Genomic DNA, 16,030 nt, shown 5'->3' with positions numbered 1-16,030 from the left:
CAGCTATTGCCCTCCTTTCAGCGTCTCAAGGTGAGGGTGAAAAGGAATTCAGTCGTTAGCTGGAAAAATTATACTCTGGGTTATTTCCTTTGATCCCTTCTCCAACAAAGATCAAGGACTGTGCCATCAAATTGGGCTTTTCTTCCTGAGGAAACCACTGCTGTGACTGGACTTTATGTGAGTTTATTTTACGTTTTGTTACTAGTAATGTATCTATAGGCAGAATACATTGGACTCTTATAGTGAGCCTTAGCGTCTCATTGCAGGAGCTGAGAAATGAGCACTTTAGGGTACAGAGTGCAGGGATATGTACCAGTGGGGAGTAGGTAGTACGGCTACTGGGACCTCACCAAACCTGCACACCACTCACAACTACTGCAGGAAACCCTGGTGTGTAGCCTGGGGCAATTTGGTTAATTCTGCGACCCAGGGGGGCAGAGCCTGACCATCCCCTGAATCTAGCACTGCCCCCTTGTCAGCCAGCTGGCACATCACAACTGGCAAAATGGCATCAAAATCCACCTCGTGGCTCCTGCATGCCCTGCTGACCAGCCTGACTGGAGCTCTGTTTAGCCTGCTGGTTGGAGCACATTACAAATTAAAGGACCCTGTTAATAAAGTGCCCAAGTATTAACATTTACTATTGCTAGAAATGCCTCTTTGTAAAGCTCTGTCAAAGTCACAGGGATGATGAAACAGCTGACACTGATGGAAATAACCTAAACGTGGCAAAATATTACCAAAATCCTGTTATTGCATTGACTTTTCAGTGGCTGATAACTTCTATAGGAGAAGCTTACACAGAGCTGGCCTTTTGCTTCAGGGGGGATTTATTCATGTAGGGGCCATACTGCATTGCTCAGCAGAGGTTTCTTTGGAGACTAAAATATGTACCCATGAATAGACACGAGGATTTTTCATAAGGAACAACAAGCCCCAATGGCCCCTGGCTTTGTCTCAAATCACAGATCCAGAAAAAAAAGGAAAAACAGATGGGGTATCAGGGGAATATCTGGCCATGGCCTGGGCCAATCAGAGAGAGACCTAAAATCTGCCTGTTACCACTGGGTCATTCACATGGATGGGTGACAGGTGGAACCCTGCCCAAAAACTGCTCAAGCAAGACAACGGTGGCCTTAGCAGGTCACACACTCCTTGCACTCTCACTTTACAAGTGAAATAAGTTTATTAGCGAAAAGGATTTACCCTTTTTTTTTCGATTGCACTTTAAACATAATGGATCTACCCATGCTATCATCCTATGCGTGTTTGCTTTCCAGGCACTGACACACACACCCTGGCCGCAGCCCTGTCTCACTTCTCCCTGCAGCTTCACTTGCCCTTAGTTGGGCGCCCTACAGCCAGCACCTATGGCCTGGGAGCTGCCGCCTCGTGTGGGAAAGTCACACAGTATACCCCCGCCATGCTCCTGTGTATTTGTGCAAGAGAAAAATGCAGGTTATTAGGCTTGTATTTGTATAGCAGCTTTATAGCTGGCTGCTGACCTGTGAGTGGGTAGAACAAGGAAGGGAAGCATTATGCCTGGAGAGTCAGTCCTTAAGGAAACAGTGTGTCAGAGGAGAGAGTATTGATTTGCTTCCCACACAGGGAGCGGCGCAGCCATACACACAGGCATAGGGAGGAGGGAAAGTCTGAAGCCATAATCACCAGCAACTGTTTGCATCAGCTTGTTTTTATTACCTATGAGCCAGGAGCTGCACTGTCTGACATACCCGCTGCACCATTAGTAAAACCAATATCACCATTCCATATATACTTTGTTATGTTCTGGGCTCTTCTTCTTATGGGAGGGGGGAGCAGGAGAAGGGAGAGAGCTGTGCAGACTCTGGCCCTGGGAATGAAGGATTTTTCTGAGGGAGGAAGTCTGATACGAAAGAACAAGTATACACAAAAGGAAACAAGAAATCCTGTGTTTCTTTTGATAGAGGACTCAGTGCAGCGTTTCTGTGAGTGCTTATGGCTGTATTTACATAAACCTTTCTAATAAAGCTTACTTAGTTTTCTCATTACCTTCTCCTATAAAGCCCCTAGGATAGGTACACACACTTAAACTCGATCTGAACTTGAAAAAAATGTAAATGTATTCAGAACAGTCCTAATACTTTAGCAACTTACTTTTATCTTGTGTTTAGAGCCCCTTTAATGCTGTGCTGGTTTCATTAGCAACCAATTAATGCAATAGTATGGCTAGTGATATGCTGCCATCTGCTGGTGGACTAGGATATAGCAAAGGGTATAGACAATATTTTATTCTACCATGCCATTAAGCAGGTAACACACAGGTTGCTGGGGTCCTGGCTTATGCAAGCAAGCAAGCTATGTATGGGAAAGACTAACTGTGTTTATGTTTTCACTGATTAAAGGACAAGTTAAAATTTCCATGTAACTTGTCAACTTATTAAATGTTGCTCCGGAGCTCCTATCCCCCATATAGGAGGATAAGCCCATTCCAACCCCCCCCCCCCCCCCACTAAAGTATCGGCCATGATCGTTACAGACCTCAGAGCCAGACAGATATAGGAATGAATACGGCACAGCATGTCACGGGTGCAAATACATTTCATATTTATTTCCTTTTGTGTTTTTTTGCAGTTGTCACATTACAATAATTTCATGAAACATAATCTCCCCACTATTCCCAAATAAAGGGATTGAAGCACACTGCGTGCAGGCACTGACATCAAGTCAATCGCTTCTATGGAATTCCTGTGGCCTGTGCTCTAAATCCTACACGTGCTAAGAACGTTATATAGCTGGAACCTTCTTAATCAGGGACGTTAATTATCACCCTGTTCCTTAAAGCAACAGGGGATGCTGGGAGCTGTACCCTCACAACCTACGACGTTCCAGCTGTTGACTACACTGGATTTTATATAATCATGTTACTCATTCAATGAAATCAATGCCCATACATATCTATTGCCTTGCTCCTAGCCCTGAAAGGGGTTAGTTCATATGTAGCACATGACAGACCTAAAATGTTCACATTATCTTGTGTGTGTTCTCCTGGGCAGGGCTGGGGGCCTAATCCTGAACAACCTCATGCCCAACACACTGCAGAACACAGAAAAGACACAGCCAAGGCTGCAAGCAAGAGTAGCAGGCCTGTTTTGGGCTAATGAAGAAAACGAGGGGTAAGTCCACACCAGCAATCCATTGCTACCACTGCAGACAGTGCCTTGGCCTATGGCTAGTAACAATGTAGGGCAACTGGCACTTTTGCAGCTTCAATCCCTGGGCAGTTTAATTTGTTTTTATGCTTCAAAAATATGATCAACTGCTCTCAGTAATTTTGACCCAAACCAGATCTCTCCCCCCCCCCCTCCTAAAAAAAAAGCCCTACCACCCCAACACAAAATATATTAATTTTTTCTTAAATATAAACATAAACAAATAGAACCGATCAAAATAAGCCCCAGGGGTTACAATTAAACAAAAAAAGAGCAACTTAAAAGGGACAAACATATATGATCAAACATGTAAAGGTAATGGCAGACAGATCTGAAGAAATTTGGAATGGAATAAAAGTCTCCTAACTGTCCCTTCCTTCATTCATAGTAAATATGAATTGCCACCAAGCACTGGGTCCTGTCGAGTGACATCCATTACTGCAAGTTTCCATGTGATACTTGCCTCTCACTTTGGAGGAGCTGGTGCTTAGTGGGGACTCCGATTTGTTCGGGGGAGTAGCCACAGAGAGTCTCATGACTACCCATTGCCTCTTGCAACGGATTAACTGCATAGAACAAAACAGACTGTGATTGCAGGGAATCACTATGACCGGAGCTGGCATCGGGAACATCCAATAAATGAAATGGCAAAGTGGCAGGCTATGACCAGACACACTGAGAGATAACAGAGATATCAAGCACAAAGTCACACTGGGGGTCTCAATTAAACATTTCTTTCTCCCAGTGCAGAAAGAGAGCTATTTAATTGGTTGGGAATCCCTTGCAATTTGTGTCAGGGCTTAATGCTTCTGAAGGGTGTTAGAACTCAACAGCTGCACTGGGCTCTAACACCACATGGAGCAGAATGGTGTTCTGATAAACTGACACTTTCATCTGACATGATAAATGGGTCAGTTTGGTAAGCACTTTCCTGACTGGCAGGAAAACTTTAGTGGCATTCCCTTAAGTCCTGTATGTGGTTCAGAAGACTCACACTCCCCCATGTTTGCACTCACTGGCTCAATAGTCCTCTTTTCAGACACAACAACCTGCAGATCAAGTTTAAACTCATTATATTCAGTAATCCCTAAAGTGCTAACCGATCCATATCCCTGAATTTGGCTATTTATGTATGTAATGCAACCTTTCCCCTATAACCAACAATATTGTTTTAATAATGTAAGTACCATGTATCAGCTTGGAAAGAGGCAACTAAACCTTCTTTTCTGCCCACATCTTACATTTCATTTCTACAGCTGCTGGCATAATGTACAGAAGCTAATGTAGTCCCCCTAATATTTCCAACTCACCACCATTTCCTCCAAAGAACTCTCCCTGCTATCTACCAAACGTACCTACTGTGCACGCGCCTTGGCGTATCCCCCATGGCACATAAGCACGTAACCCTCACCGACTCAGAACAGAGAAAATAAGTTACTTTGCAGCAGAGGTGGTGGGTGAGAAACTCCAAAGGGATTTCAGATGCCGTAGAGCAGTCCCATATCTGGCATACACAGAAGGGCAGGAAGCTTTAGCCGTAGTTCTCCTTTAACAAAGCTCCTATGTTCTCACAGTCTAAAGTGTTTTAGGAAAAGTTTTGCATTACATTAAAAGTGACAGTCCAACAAATAAGCAGAAAAGTGTAGTCTACTCTACATAACATAGATGGTGTGGCTAATGAGTCTCCATTCCCTGGCCATGGATCAGGATGGTAGTGCTTTCCTCAGTATGCCGTGGCATTAGGTTACAAAGGAATGGAACATCAGATGGAGATTGGAGTGGTTGTAGAAGGGGAGAGAAATAAGAGGTTCTTTCATCTCCACAGTGCAAATACAAGGAACCATGTCACCAGTGGGCAGGTCCCTCTGTGCCTTAGGAAAGTGGCATTTTGTGGTCTGGACGGCAGGAAATGGAGATCAGATCTGCAAGACAATAAAAAAAAAAAAACAGTCTAAATATAAAGTGCAACACAGAAGTAATAGCTGGCTGGGATAGGTTACCAGAAGAGATAAAACCATTGGGCAAATTAGGGGAGAATCACTTTAATTAAAGTAGAATGAAGTTCTCCTTAGACAGCTCACACCTTTATGGGATAATCACTGGGGAGTGCCAAAATGTAAGACACCCCCCCTACAATCACTTCCTGGACACATGTTTCTGGTTGCATCGGCACCGGCCTGGGGTACTACTGTAGGAGCACCATATAATAAGTCTTTTCAGTAAAGTCAAAACTTCTCGTTCTACTGCCCATGCGCACACACAGCCTGGAACGTAGAAAAGCCATACAGAAAACCCTGGACTATGCACTTTTCTGAAAACAGGGGCATCAGCACAGGCAAGTGATTAAAATTACAGTGGAAGCCAAATATTTTGGCACCCCCCACAATGATTATCCCTTTCCTTCTCCTTTAAATAAACATTTAGTATAATACAGGCAATGCTACTACAACAGAACTGTTTTTTTGTACGGTTTTTGGATCTTTCATCGTCGGGTTTGTGTATTGGCACAGATGCCTAAAGAGAAAGTCAATTCGTTCTGAAACAACAAAACACTCTTACGTTTACATTTTGCAGTTGGCCTAAAAGTACAAAAATATGACCCCCACCCGTGAGTTCACTGCTATTTGCGCCAAAAAGTTCTACCCTCTTATCCTTGAAATATGAAAATTGTAGAGCAACTGCCGAGCTGTGAAATGTAGACATCTCACCTTGTGTTCCAGCCGCTGGTAATCCCCAGAATTTGGCCTTCTTCCACCCTTGGCACGCCTTCCTTCCAAAGCAAAAGCAATAATCTTGGAAAAATAAAGAGAAATAATTTCAGAGAGTCTGTATAAGTGTTGTAATGAAATTAAGAAACTACATTTCTGAGCATCATCACCCTGTAATTCAGCCTTAAAGGAAAACTTTACTGCCAGAATGAATACCTAACCAACAGATAGACAGTTTATAATGTGTTAAGTGACTTATTAAAGAATCTCGCCAAACTGGAATATATATATATATATATATATATATATATATATATATATATATATATATATATATATATATATATATACACACATATATACACATATATATATATATACACATACATACATACAGGTATGGGATCCCTTATCCGGAAACCCGTTATCCAGAAAGCTCCGAATTACGGAAAGCCTGTCTCCCATAGACTCCATTTTAATCAAATAATCCAGAATTTTAAAACTGATTTCCTTTTTCTCTGTTTTAATAAAACAGTGCCTTGTAATTGATCCCAACTAAAATATAAATAACCCTTATTGGATGCAAAACAATCCTATTGGGTTTAATTTATGTTTTATTAATTTTTTTAGTAGACTTAAGGTATGGAGATCCAAATTACGGAAAGACCCCTTATCCGGAATACCCTTGGTCCCGAGCATTCTGGATAATGGGTCCTATACCTGTATCAGTAAATATTGCCCTTTTATATCCCTTCAGCCACCATTTAGTGATGGGCTGTGTGCTCCCTCTGCCCATTCATTGGCTGATGGGGCCTAGCATGTATGTGTGCCTTGGCTTGTTTGTGTGCACTGTGAATCCTATGATCCCAGGGGGCGGCCCTTCATTCTTAAAATAGCAATTTTCTATTTAGGATTACCCAATAGCACATACAACATGGAAAAGGACTATTAAACATATCGTTTTTCTCGTAATATATATTTCTAATGGGCTTATTGGCAAGAAATTTACACCAGATGTCGGTAACAACCAAGTAATCCACACGTACAAAGAAAACAAAACAAATAAGTCCATAAATGAAGTGGGATGACACAGGGTATTGACCACATGAAGAAAAGGAGGTGCAGTAAGGTATGGAAAGCCAAGAAATCTGCTGAAATCTGTCAGTATTTAGAAAGCAATCCTGCCCCCTATCAGTGCAAATTAATATCAGTTGATTTAGTCCTAACTGATGGCCTATAAAAAGGTTTCTCATTACCAAGGTGTCACACAAGAAGCATCACATGAGGTCACAAGACCTTCGCAACCTTATTGTTGCAAAACATACTGATGGCATTGGTTACAGACGTATTTCTAAGCTTCTGAATGTTCCAATGAGCACCATTGGGGCCATAATCCGGAAGTGGAAAGAACATCATTTCACCCTAAACCGGCCACGACCTGGTGCTCCTCGCAAGATTTCTGACAGAGGAGGCAAAAGAATAATTGGAAGAGCCAAGGATCACTCGCAGTGAGCTTCAGAAAGACCTTGAATTAGCAGGGACAGTAGTTTCAAAGAAAACAATAAGTAATGCACTCAACCGACATGGCCTCTATGCATGCTCACAGCGCAAGGCTCCACTGCGGAAGAAAAAGCATGTTGATGCTCGTTTAAAGTTTGCTGCATTACATTTGGAATAATGAAAATCTATGGAAGGAACTGAAGATCAGAGTTCATAGAAGAGGCCCCTGGAACCTTCAAGATTTGAACAGTTTGTGTGGCAGAATGGGCCAAAGTCCCACCTGAACAATACATGCCACTAGTTTCTCCTACAGGGGGCGCCTTAATGCCGTCATTCCCAACAAAGGCTTTTCTACTAAGTATTAAATACATTTCAGTGTTCAGCGTGTTTAATACTTATTCCCTGTGTCATTCCACTTTACTACACATAATGTATGGACTCATTTGTTTCGATTTATTTGTACGTGTGGATTACTTGGGTTGTTACAGACATCTGGTGTAAATTTCATGTCAATAGCCCCATCAGAATTCTATTTACTGAGAAAAACGTAGACACGTTCTATACTTATTTTCCCTGCTGTCCTACTAAAAAAGTACATTTTTATGAAAACGGTTTATTTAGATGAAGCAGGGTTTTTGATGCAATATATTTTTAGAGAGACCTACATTGTTTGGGGGTGCATTATGCCCATGTGCAGACTAACTGCACATGGGCATAATGCAGTCAGCACAATATTGCCTCTCAGGGGAGTGACAAAAATGCACCCCAAAACACCTGTCCATTATAAGGCATATGAATGATTGTGTCCCTGCTACAACACATGCTTTATGGCTCAAAATTATCCCACTGCTACTATAGGCACCATCTCTCCCTACTATACCTGCTATCCCACAGTCCCAGTCCCTTCCCAGAGGCTATTATCCCCCCACTGCTACTATAGGCACCATCTCTCCCTACTATACCTGCTATCCCACAGCCCCAGTCCCTTCCCAGAGGCTATTATCTCACTGCTACTATAGGCACCATCTCTCCCTACTATACCTGCTATCCCACAGCCCCTTCCCAGGGGCTATTATCCCCCCACTGCTACTATAGGCACCATCTCTCCCTACTATACCTGCTATCCCACAGCCCCAGTCCCTTCCCAGAGGCTATTATCCCCCCACTGCTACTATAGGCACCATCTCTCCCTACTATACCTGCTATCCCACAGCCCCAGTCCCTTCCCAGAAGCTATTATCCCCCCACTGCTACTATAGGCACCATCTCTCCCTACTATACCTGCTATCCCACAGCCAGTCCCTTCCCAGAGGCTATTATCCCCCCACTGCTACTATGGGCACCATCTCTCCCTACTATACCTGCTATCCCACAGCCACAGTCCCTTCCCAGAGGCTATTATCCCCCCACTGCTACTATAGGCACCATCTCTCCCTACTATACCTGCTATCCCACAGCCACAGTCCCTTCCCAGAGGCTATTATCCCACTGCTACTATGGGCACCATCTCTCCCAACTATACCTGCTATCCCACAGCCACAGTCCCTTCCCAGAGGCTATTATCCCCCCACTGCTACTATAGGCACCATCTCTCCCTACTATACCTGCTATCCCACAGCCACAGTCCCTTCCCAGAGGCTATTATCCCCCCACTGCTACTATGGGCACCATCTCTCCCTACTATACCTGCTATCCCACAGCCACAGTCCCTTCCCAGAGGCTATTATCCCCCCACTGCTACTATAGGCACCATCTCTCCCTACTATACCTGCCATCCCACAGCCACAGTCCCTTCCCAGAGGCTATTATCCCACTGCTACTATAGGCACCATCTCTCCCTACTATACCTACTATCCCACTGCCACAGTAATTTCCCATAGGCTTCAAGGTGAACTACTCCTTAAAACAAGTGGATTTTTATGAGCTTGCAAAAGTCCTTTTTTTTTAAGCCAAAATTGATTGACAACACAGTGAATTACCTTTCGCTTGTTGTGATAAGCAACATAAAGTACGGCAACAAGGATAGCGGAAGTCACCAGGTAAGCAAAAAAATGGCTGCTTTCTGATTTATCCTGGGGCAAAGGATCGGCTTGAGTTTTCACATTCCCATCTTCCTGCTTATCTTTTCCTGTTTTTTCAGTTTCCTTGGGTAGTTCTGGTTCATCATCTTCATCACCTTCAAATTCTGTGATCTCTGGATTTACTGGGCCCTCCAAGCCCTGGTCTGGAATCTCATCAGGATTTTCTTCGTTAGGGTTCTCACCATCGTTGGTTACTTCAGCGTCTTCATTAGGTTCAAGTAATTCCTTGCCTTTATCATTTTTTTCATTTTGTGATTCTTCTAAATCCTTTGGAGATTTAACTGGATTGTCTGAATCAGTTGCTCCTGTACCCTTGGAGGCAGGTTTAGTATTTTTCGACGCTGTTATTTTCTCTGTTTCACTGCCTTTAGGATCATTCTGTGAAGGTGCAGAGCCCTTTGCTGCCATGGGAAGAGTATTTTTAGTCTGTGAATCATTTGTTTTTTCATTAACCTTGGGATTAGGGTTTATTTCAGATTCAATGGGTACAGCCTTATTAGGGGGCTTTGAGTTACCTTCTACCTTATCCTGTGCAGTTGTTGAATCCTTCAGATTATCTTTTTTCTGTGCTGTGGCTGCATCTTTAGTAACTTCAGACTGTGCCTGTGATTTTATAGGTTCATCCTCAGCCTTTGTAGCATTCTGTGCATTCTGTGATGATGGCACATTTTTTGCCTTACTTTGTACACTGCTCACGTTAGTCACACTACCCGCGCCACCATCCACAGTTTCCTGCTTTCCAGCAACAGGATCAGAGGATTTCTCCTTAGTCGGGACTAATTTGACAGCACTAGATAAGGACTTAGTAGAACCAGCATCTGGGTCTGAAGTCTTTTGCACAGTGCTTTTATCATCAACATGCACAGTACTCTTGTTTTTCTGTGGATCATTGGATTTGTTCCCTGTATTGGAGTTCTGTTTGTCTTCAGTATTAGTTTCTAATTATAGGACAGAAATGAATAGATTAATGCAGATGAAGATCTGACCAGGATTTACCCTAAATGAATTTTATTAAAAGAGCTTACTGTTTGTAACCCTTGATTTAAAGTGATAAGAAAATCATTAAGAAAGTGCCGGTATTAGTAAAAAAACAGACTAAGCCACCCCAGCCCACGGTACTAGCAGTAATGGTGTGGCTACAGAGCGGTACAGTACTTCTTCCTTCCTACAATCTGGGCTGGGGCCATAGGCTAGAGTACACATGAAAACAATACTCAAGTCTACTGAAGGGCTGCACTAAGCCTAGTCCAATGTGAGTAATGCATGTGGCTTACTGCAACAAACCTAATATGATGGCAGAAAAAAAAACACTTTTAGGCACCACTGCTTTCCATATATTACAATAAATAGAAGGGGGGATAAGGGCTTCTTTTCATACAAAAGGCATACATCTCGTCTTTGTTTGCCTAATGTAGGTCAGCTATGTGGGCAGTTTTCTTTTATTTTTAACATTTAATTGTGTTACTATGTTAATTGATTAGGTAAATCATATTTATCCAATTAAAGGCAATTAAAAACTAGAAACTCCTGCACTCAATTGCAGCAATGTCCCTACTAAAACACTGTGAACTGAGACATATCCCAATAAAGCTCATATATACAGACGAAATCTGACCGATATCTCCCATGTAGTTTAGCCCCTTAACCTTGGCCAGTGCTGTACCATGCTGCTATTTGTATGCCCCTCGAGCATGCCTGGTGTGCTCCTATGCTTATTATTGTTGGAAGATGGTGCAGTTGTGCTACAAGGTGCCACTGCTTTTCTGCTTTTAGGACAACTATTTGTCTACCACCTATCCACAAATAAGTGCAACACTGATACCATCAGGTCAAAGTGTTTCCAGCTGAGCACACTACCATCTTCCAATGTAAACTATTTCTCCATTTATGAATGCATCAGGCAACATGGGAAGTTCTCACTGAGAGGGACTACTGCAGTCAAAACAAGCTGTGACCCACAGACTGTTAAAATCTAGGATACAAAGTTCTACATAAGCATTAAACTGACTATATGTTTTGTTTTCCCAAAATAAACGTAAAACGTACTAGCCCCATTAGTCCTAGAGTTTTTGTAGCCAAAGTCAGTGTGGGCCAATGATTCTAGAATCAGTCTACTGTAAGACTGGAGAGAAAAGCTCAAATGCCCCATTTTAAATTCCAGTTCAGGGATCAAATCAAACATTAGAGCAAATGTACTGAGGCAGGTGTTGGAAAACACTGATTCAACCCCCTACCATTTTTATCTGCTAAAAATCCCCATACACAAGCACATTGCCAAGCGAGCGGATCTTCACCCGATATCCCCACCTATGGGTGGGCGATATCGGGGAGCGTTTAGGTAAAAAAAAAAAACAATCGCTTGGCCCTGGGGCCAAACGATCGGATTATGTGGGCAGCAATGGGGAAGTCGGTTCTAGGACCGCATCAACGAGCCGATGCGGTCCCCGATCCGACTGAATTTTCTAACCGGGCCGATCGATATCTGGCCAGGCAGGCCCCTCGTTTCTGCCCCTACATGGGCCGATAAGCTGCCGAATTTGTCCAAGGGACCGATATCAGCAGCTACTATCGGCCCGTGTATGGGGACCTTTAGGGATAGATGCATCCAATTTATGTCAAAGCAGGCAAACAGTGGGCCAGGCCCGGATTGAGATACCAAACAGGCCCTGAAAATTCAGGAACACAGAGGCCAAAGAGCCAAACACAGGCCCAATAAGGGTGAAGACACACTAGTAGCAGCTACTACAGAAATAGCTACAGAAATAGACAATGCTGATCGTTTACTTATAACTGTCTCTGTGTTTTAGCAGAGGCAATTCTCAGTATTGTCTATGGCAGGGTATTTCTGGAGTTTAGTAGCCGTGACAAGTAGCTGCTATTAAGTTGCTCTGTGTGTCTTCACCCTAAACAGTGACTGTCTTTGTGGATTCTGGCAAAGAAGCTGCTGTAAGATGCCAGATTGCCACTCTGAGGCTGAATTGGGCCAAGTAACTAACAAGTAGATGCTAGCTTCTAGTGGGGAAATGGCATCTGTGATTGCGACATTAGCCCGAGAGTCATACCAATTTCCTTATTTTTACATAGCGGTTATAGAAAAAAAAAATAATCAATAAGAAACCTTCCAGACAATGATGTGCTAATCCTTATGCCTAACAAAGGCTGCAGCTGGGGTAAATCTGTTTATATAGAGAGGGTGTGATTCTCAGTGGACTGGTTGTTTGTTTTCACTGTATCCTTAGAACCAGGAAGTAGAATTTGGCTTTACTTTCAGTTTCAGCCCTTTTAGAGCTTGAGATAAAAAAAACATCTAATTAAAAGGAAAATAGAATGTTCAATACCAACAGATTCACTGCAATAAAGTGGAAAGGGGGTATAGTGCCCTATTTGCTGCCTGTTTTCCTGAGTAGCGTGGTGGGCCCCAGGGGGTTAAAACACCATTCTCTAGGTGCCATGTTTTAACCATGACATTGCTATTAAGGTTCAGATGTGCCTCTGCTAAGGCGATTAAAGGGGACCTGTCACACTAAGAAATAATTCCAAATCATTTTCTATCATGTTAGTTGAGCAAAATAAACTTTACTTACACTATATAATTTTTTTTCCCTTCAGTCTTGGAATTTACAGTCACGGCAAGCAGAAAGCCGCCATTTTATGAACACTGTTATTAAAGGAACAGTAACACCAAAAAATGAAAGAGCTTTAGAGTAATAAAAATATAATGCACTGTTGCCCTGCACTGGTAAAACTGGTATGTTTGCTACAGTAACACTACTATAATTTATATAATAAGCTGCTGTGTAGCCATGGGGGCAGCCATTCAAGCTGTAGAAAAGGCACAGGCACATAGCAGATAACAGATAAAACACTATTGTATTCTACAGAACTTATCCGTTATCTGCTATGTGCCTGTGCCTTTTCTCCTTTGAATGGCTGACCCCATGGCTACACAGCAGCTTTTTATATAAACTATAGTAGTGTTACTGTAGCAAACACACCAGTTTTACTGATAATTGCTGAGTTGACCATTTCTAACAAGACATACTGGAATTGCTTATTAAAGGAACAGTAACACCAAAAAATAAAAGAGCTTTAAAGTAATAAAAATATAATGCACTGTTTCCCTGCGCTGGTAAAATTAGTGTGTTTGCTACAGTAACACTACTATAATTTATATAATAAGCTGCTGTGTAGCCACGGGGGCAGCCATTCAAGCTGGAAAAAAGGAGAAAAGGCACAGGTTACATAGCAGATAACAGATCAGTTCTGTAGAATACAATAGTGTTTTATCTGTTATCTGCTATGTGCCTGTGCCTTTTCTCCTTTGAATGGCTGCCCCCATGGCTACATAGCAGCTTATTTATATAAATTATAGTAGACTTTCTGAAGCAAACACACAACTTTTACCAGTGCAGGGCAGCAGCACATTATATTTTAGTTACTTTTATACACTTTCATTTTTTGGTGTTACTGTTCCTTTAAAGGAACAGTAACACCAAAAAATGTATATATTTCAAAGAAATTAAACTATAATGTACTGCTGCCTTGCACTGGTAAAAGTTTTGTGTTTGCTTCAGAAACACTACTAAAGTTTATATAAACCCTGGTGTGTAGCCATGGGGGCAGCCATTCAAAAGAAGAAAAGGCACAGGTTATATAGCAGATAACAGATAAACCCTGTAGAATACAATGGTGTCTTATCTGTTATCTGCTATGTAACCTGTGCCTTTTCTCCTTTTTTCCAGCTTGAATGGCTGCCCCCATGGCTACACAGCAGCGTATTTATATAAACTATAGTAGTGTTCCTGAAACAAACACCCCAGTTGTACCAGTGCAGGGCCACAGTACATTATATTTCAATTACTTTAAAACACTTTTTTGGTGTTACTGTTCCTTTAAGGCAAGCTTTGTTTCACCCCAAAATCTGCCATCTAGGTGATATCTAGGAAGTGCTGAATGGAAAGTTAAAGTAATTGTAATTAAAAATCTGAGCTGTTAATCATATATTGCCTGCCCCGCCTCTATGCCGGAGGCATAGAGGCGGGGCAGGCAATATATGATTGACAGCTCAGATTTTTAAGTCTATTTATAACAGGTATGGATGATTTAATTAAAAAATTTGGGTTACATGCTTAATTTCTGAAGGACTTTTATTACATATCTTTTTATATGTGCTTCACCTCTTGTATCAGTTATTGATTGCTTGATTATTAATAATAATAATGTGGGTGACAGGCACCTTTACTGTGCCATTAAGGCATAACCTCTCATTGCTGTGAGCCAAGGTTGTGTAAAACCAGTTTATAGTTCTATGAGATACCATTAATTGGTAAAGGAAGTGCCAGTTAGAATACAGGTGCCATTAGCAAACACATAAGAGAAAAGAGAATGAGCACAAGGGAAACCCCACACAACCTATTTCATTCCCACAATAACAAGAAGCCCGAATGCTGTGAGAGTGTATCTAGGCCGGGAGCCAATGACGATAGTGACAGAGACTGGTGGGCGGAAGGCGGAAGGTACACGCATCAGTCCCATAAAGCTTTGCCTTGAGGCATCTAAACCCACCCAAAACCAGCAGGTAAAACCCCACAGCTGAAGCCTAAAGCATCTCACCTTCGCCATTATCCGCAGCGCTCAGCGAAACAAGGAGCAGAAGCAACAACCAAGACGCCTTAGTCGCCATCGTTACAGGAAATAAGTGAGATAAAAAAAAAATAGGTATTTCCGCTTTCCTGTATCCGCGCCGCCATCTTTCTACACCTTGAATGAAGTCAGTGCTACGGATGTATCGCCGGCGTTTGAATGTTCGACGGTGAGTGTACTAATATGGCCGGCCTTGGCATGATTTGGAACTGCTCATGTTATTGCTGCTGCTGCTGCTGCTGCTGCTGCTATTACACCTAGTCATGCATAACTATGGCAATTATGTAAAAAACCTATTCTTGGCTAATATATATAACTTTCACTAAATGAGATATATACCTTATAGATGTATTTGAAGATTTAATTTCTCTGTGACGGAGTGGACACTTATTTACAAGGCCTGGGCACAGGTATAGGGATCAGTTTGGGTGATGTTGGATTAGTGACCCGCTTGACAACTTTTGAGTTTGGTAACCTTAGTCCCTCCATTTCCCAGTGTAGCCCACTTTAGTTGGCAGTGCTGCTACTTGCTATTACTTTGGCGCTACAGGAAGGGCCAGAACTAGGGGTAGGCAGAAGAGGCAGCTGCCTAGGGCGCAACGATTGAGGGGCGCCAGGCAGGAGCCTCTCCTGCCTACCCCTAGTGCTACTTTGTCATTGCCTCTGCCGCTTGTCATTAGCGGCGGAGGCAATGACCGATCTAATCGTCCCCCCCCCTGCACTGCCTCCTGTGCTTTGGCATGCGCATGCGCGGGGAGGTGGGCTGAGTTGGCCGACCGGGTTGCCTAGGGTGCCGGTCGGCTTGGCCGCCCCTGGCTATAGGAGTCCTGAGCCCCGCTTACTATGGGGGACAGGTGCTGTACAGTTCAATGGTGGGCCTCCACCCAGGGGTGATACTGTGAGACCA

The 16,030-nt window shown here is 42.8% G+C and overlaps 1 protein-coding gene across 1 annotated transcript; it reads right to left on the bottom strand.

Moving 5' to 3' along the window:
• Positions 1-2,562: 2,562 nt before the first annotated feature.
• Positions 2,563-15,202, bottom strand: tgoln2 (trans-golgi network protein 2). The gene is made up of 4 exons (XM_002932550.5): positions 15,094-15,202; positions 9,379-10,418; positions 5,900-5,983; positions 2,563-5,113 (listed from the first exon to the last, which is right to left on the bottom strand). Exons 1-4 carry the CDS (start codon positions 15,161-15,163, stop codon positions 5,108-5,110), a joined length of 1,200 nt encoding a protein of 399 aa, XP_002932596.1. The 5' UTR covers positions 15,164-15,202; the 3' UTR covers positions 2,563-5,107.
• Between the last annotated feature and the right edge of the window lie 828 nt (positions 15,203-16,030).

Source organism: Xenopus tropicalis, chromosome 3 (genome assembly GCF_000004195.4).
Source record: "Xenopus tropicalis strain Nigerian chromosome 3, UCB_Xtro_10.0, whole genome shotgun sequence".
Taxonomy (NCBI): domain Eukaryota; kingdom Metazoa; phylum Chordata; class Amphibia; order Anura; family Pipidae; genus Xenopus; species Xenopus tropicalis.
This window is presented reverse-complemented; position numbering and strand designations above follow the sequence as displayed.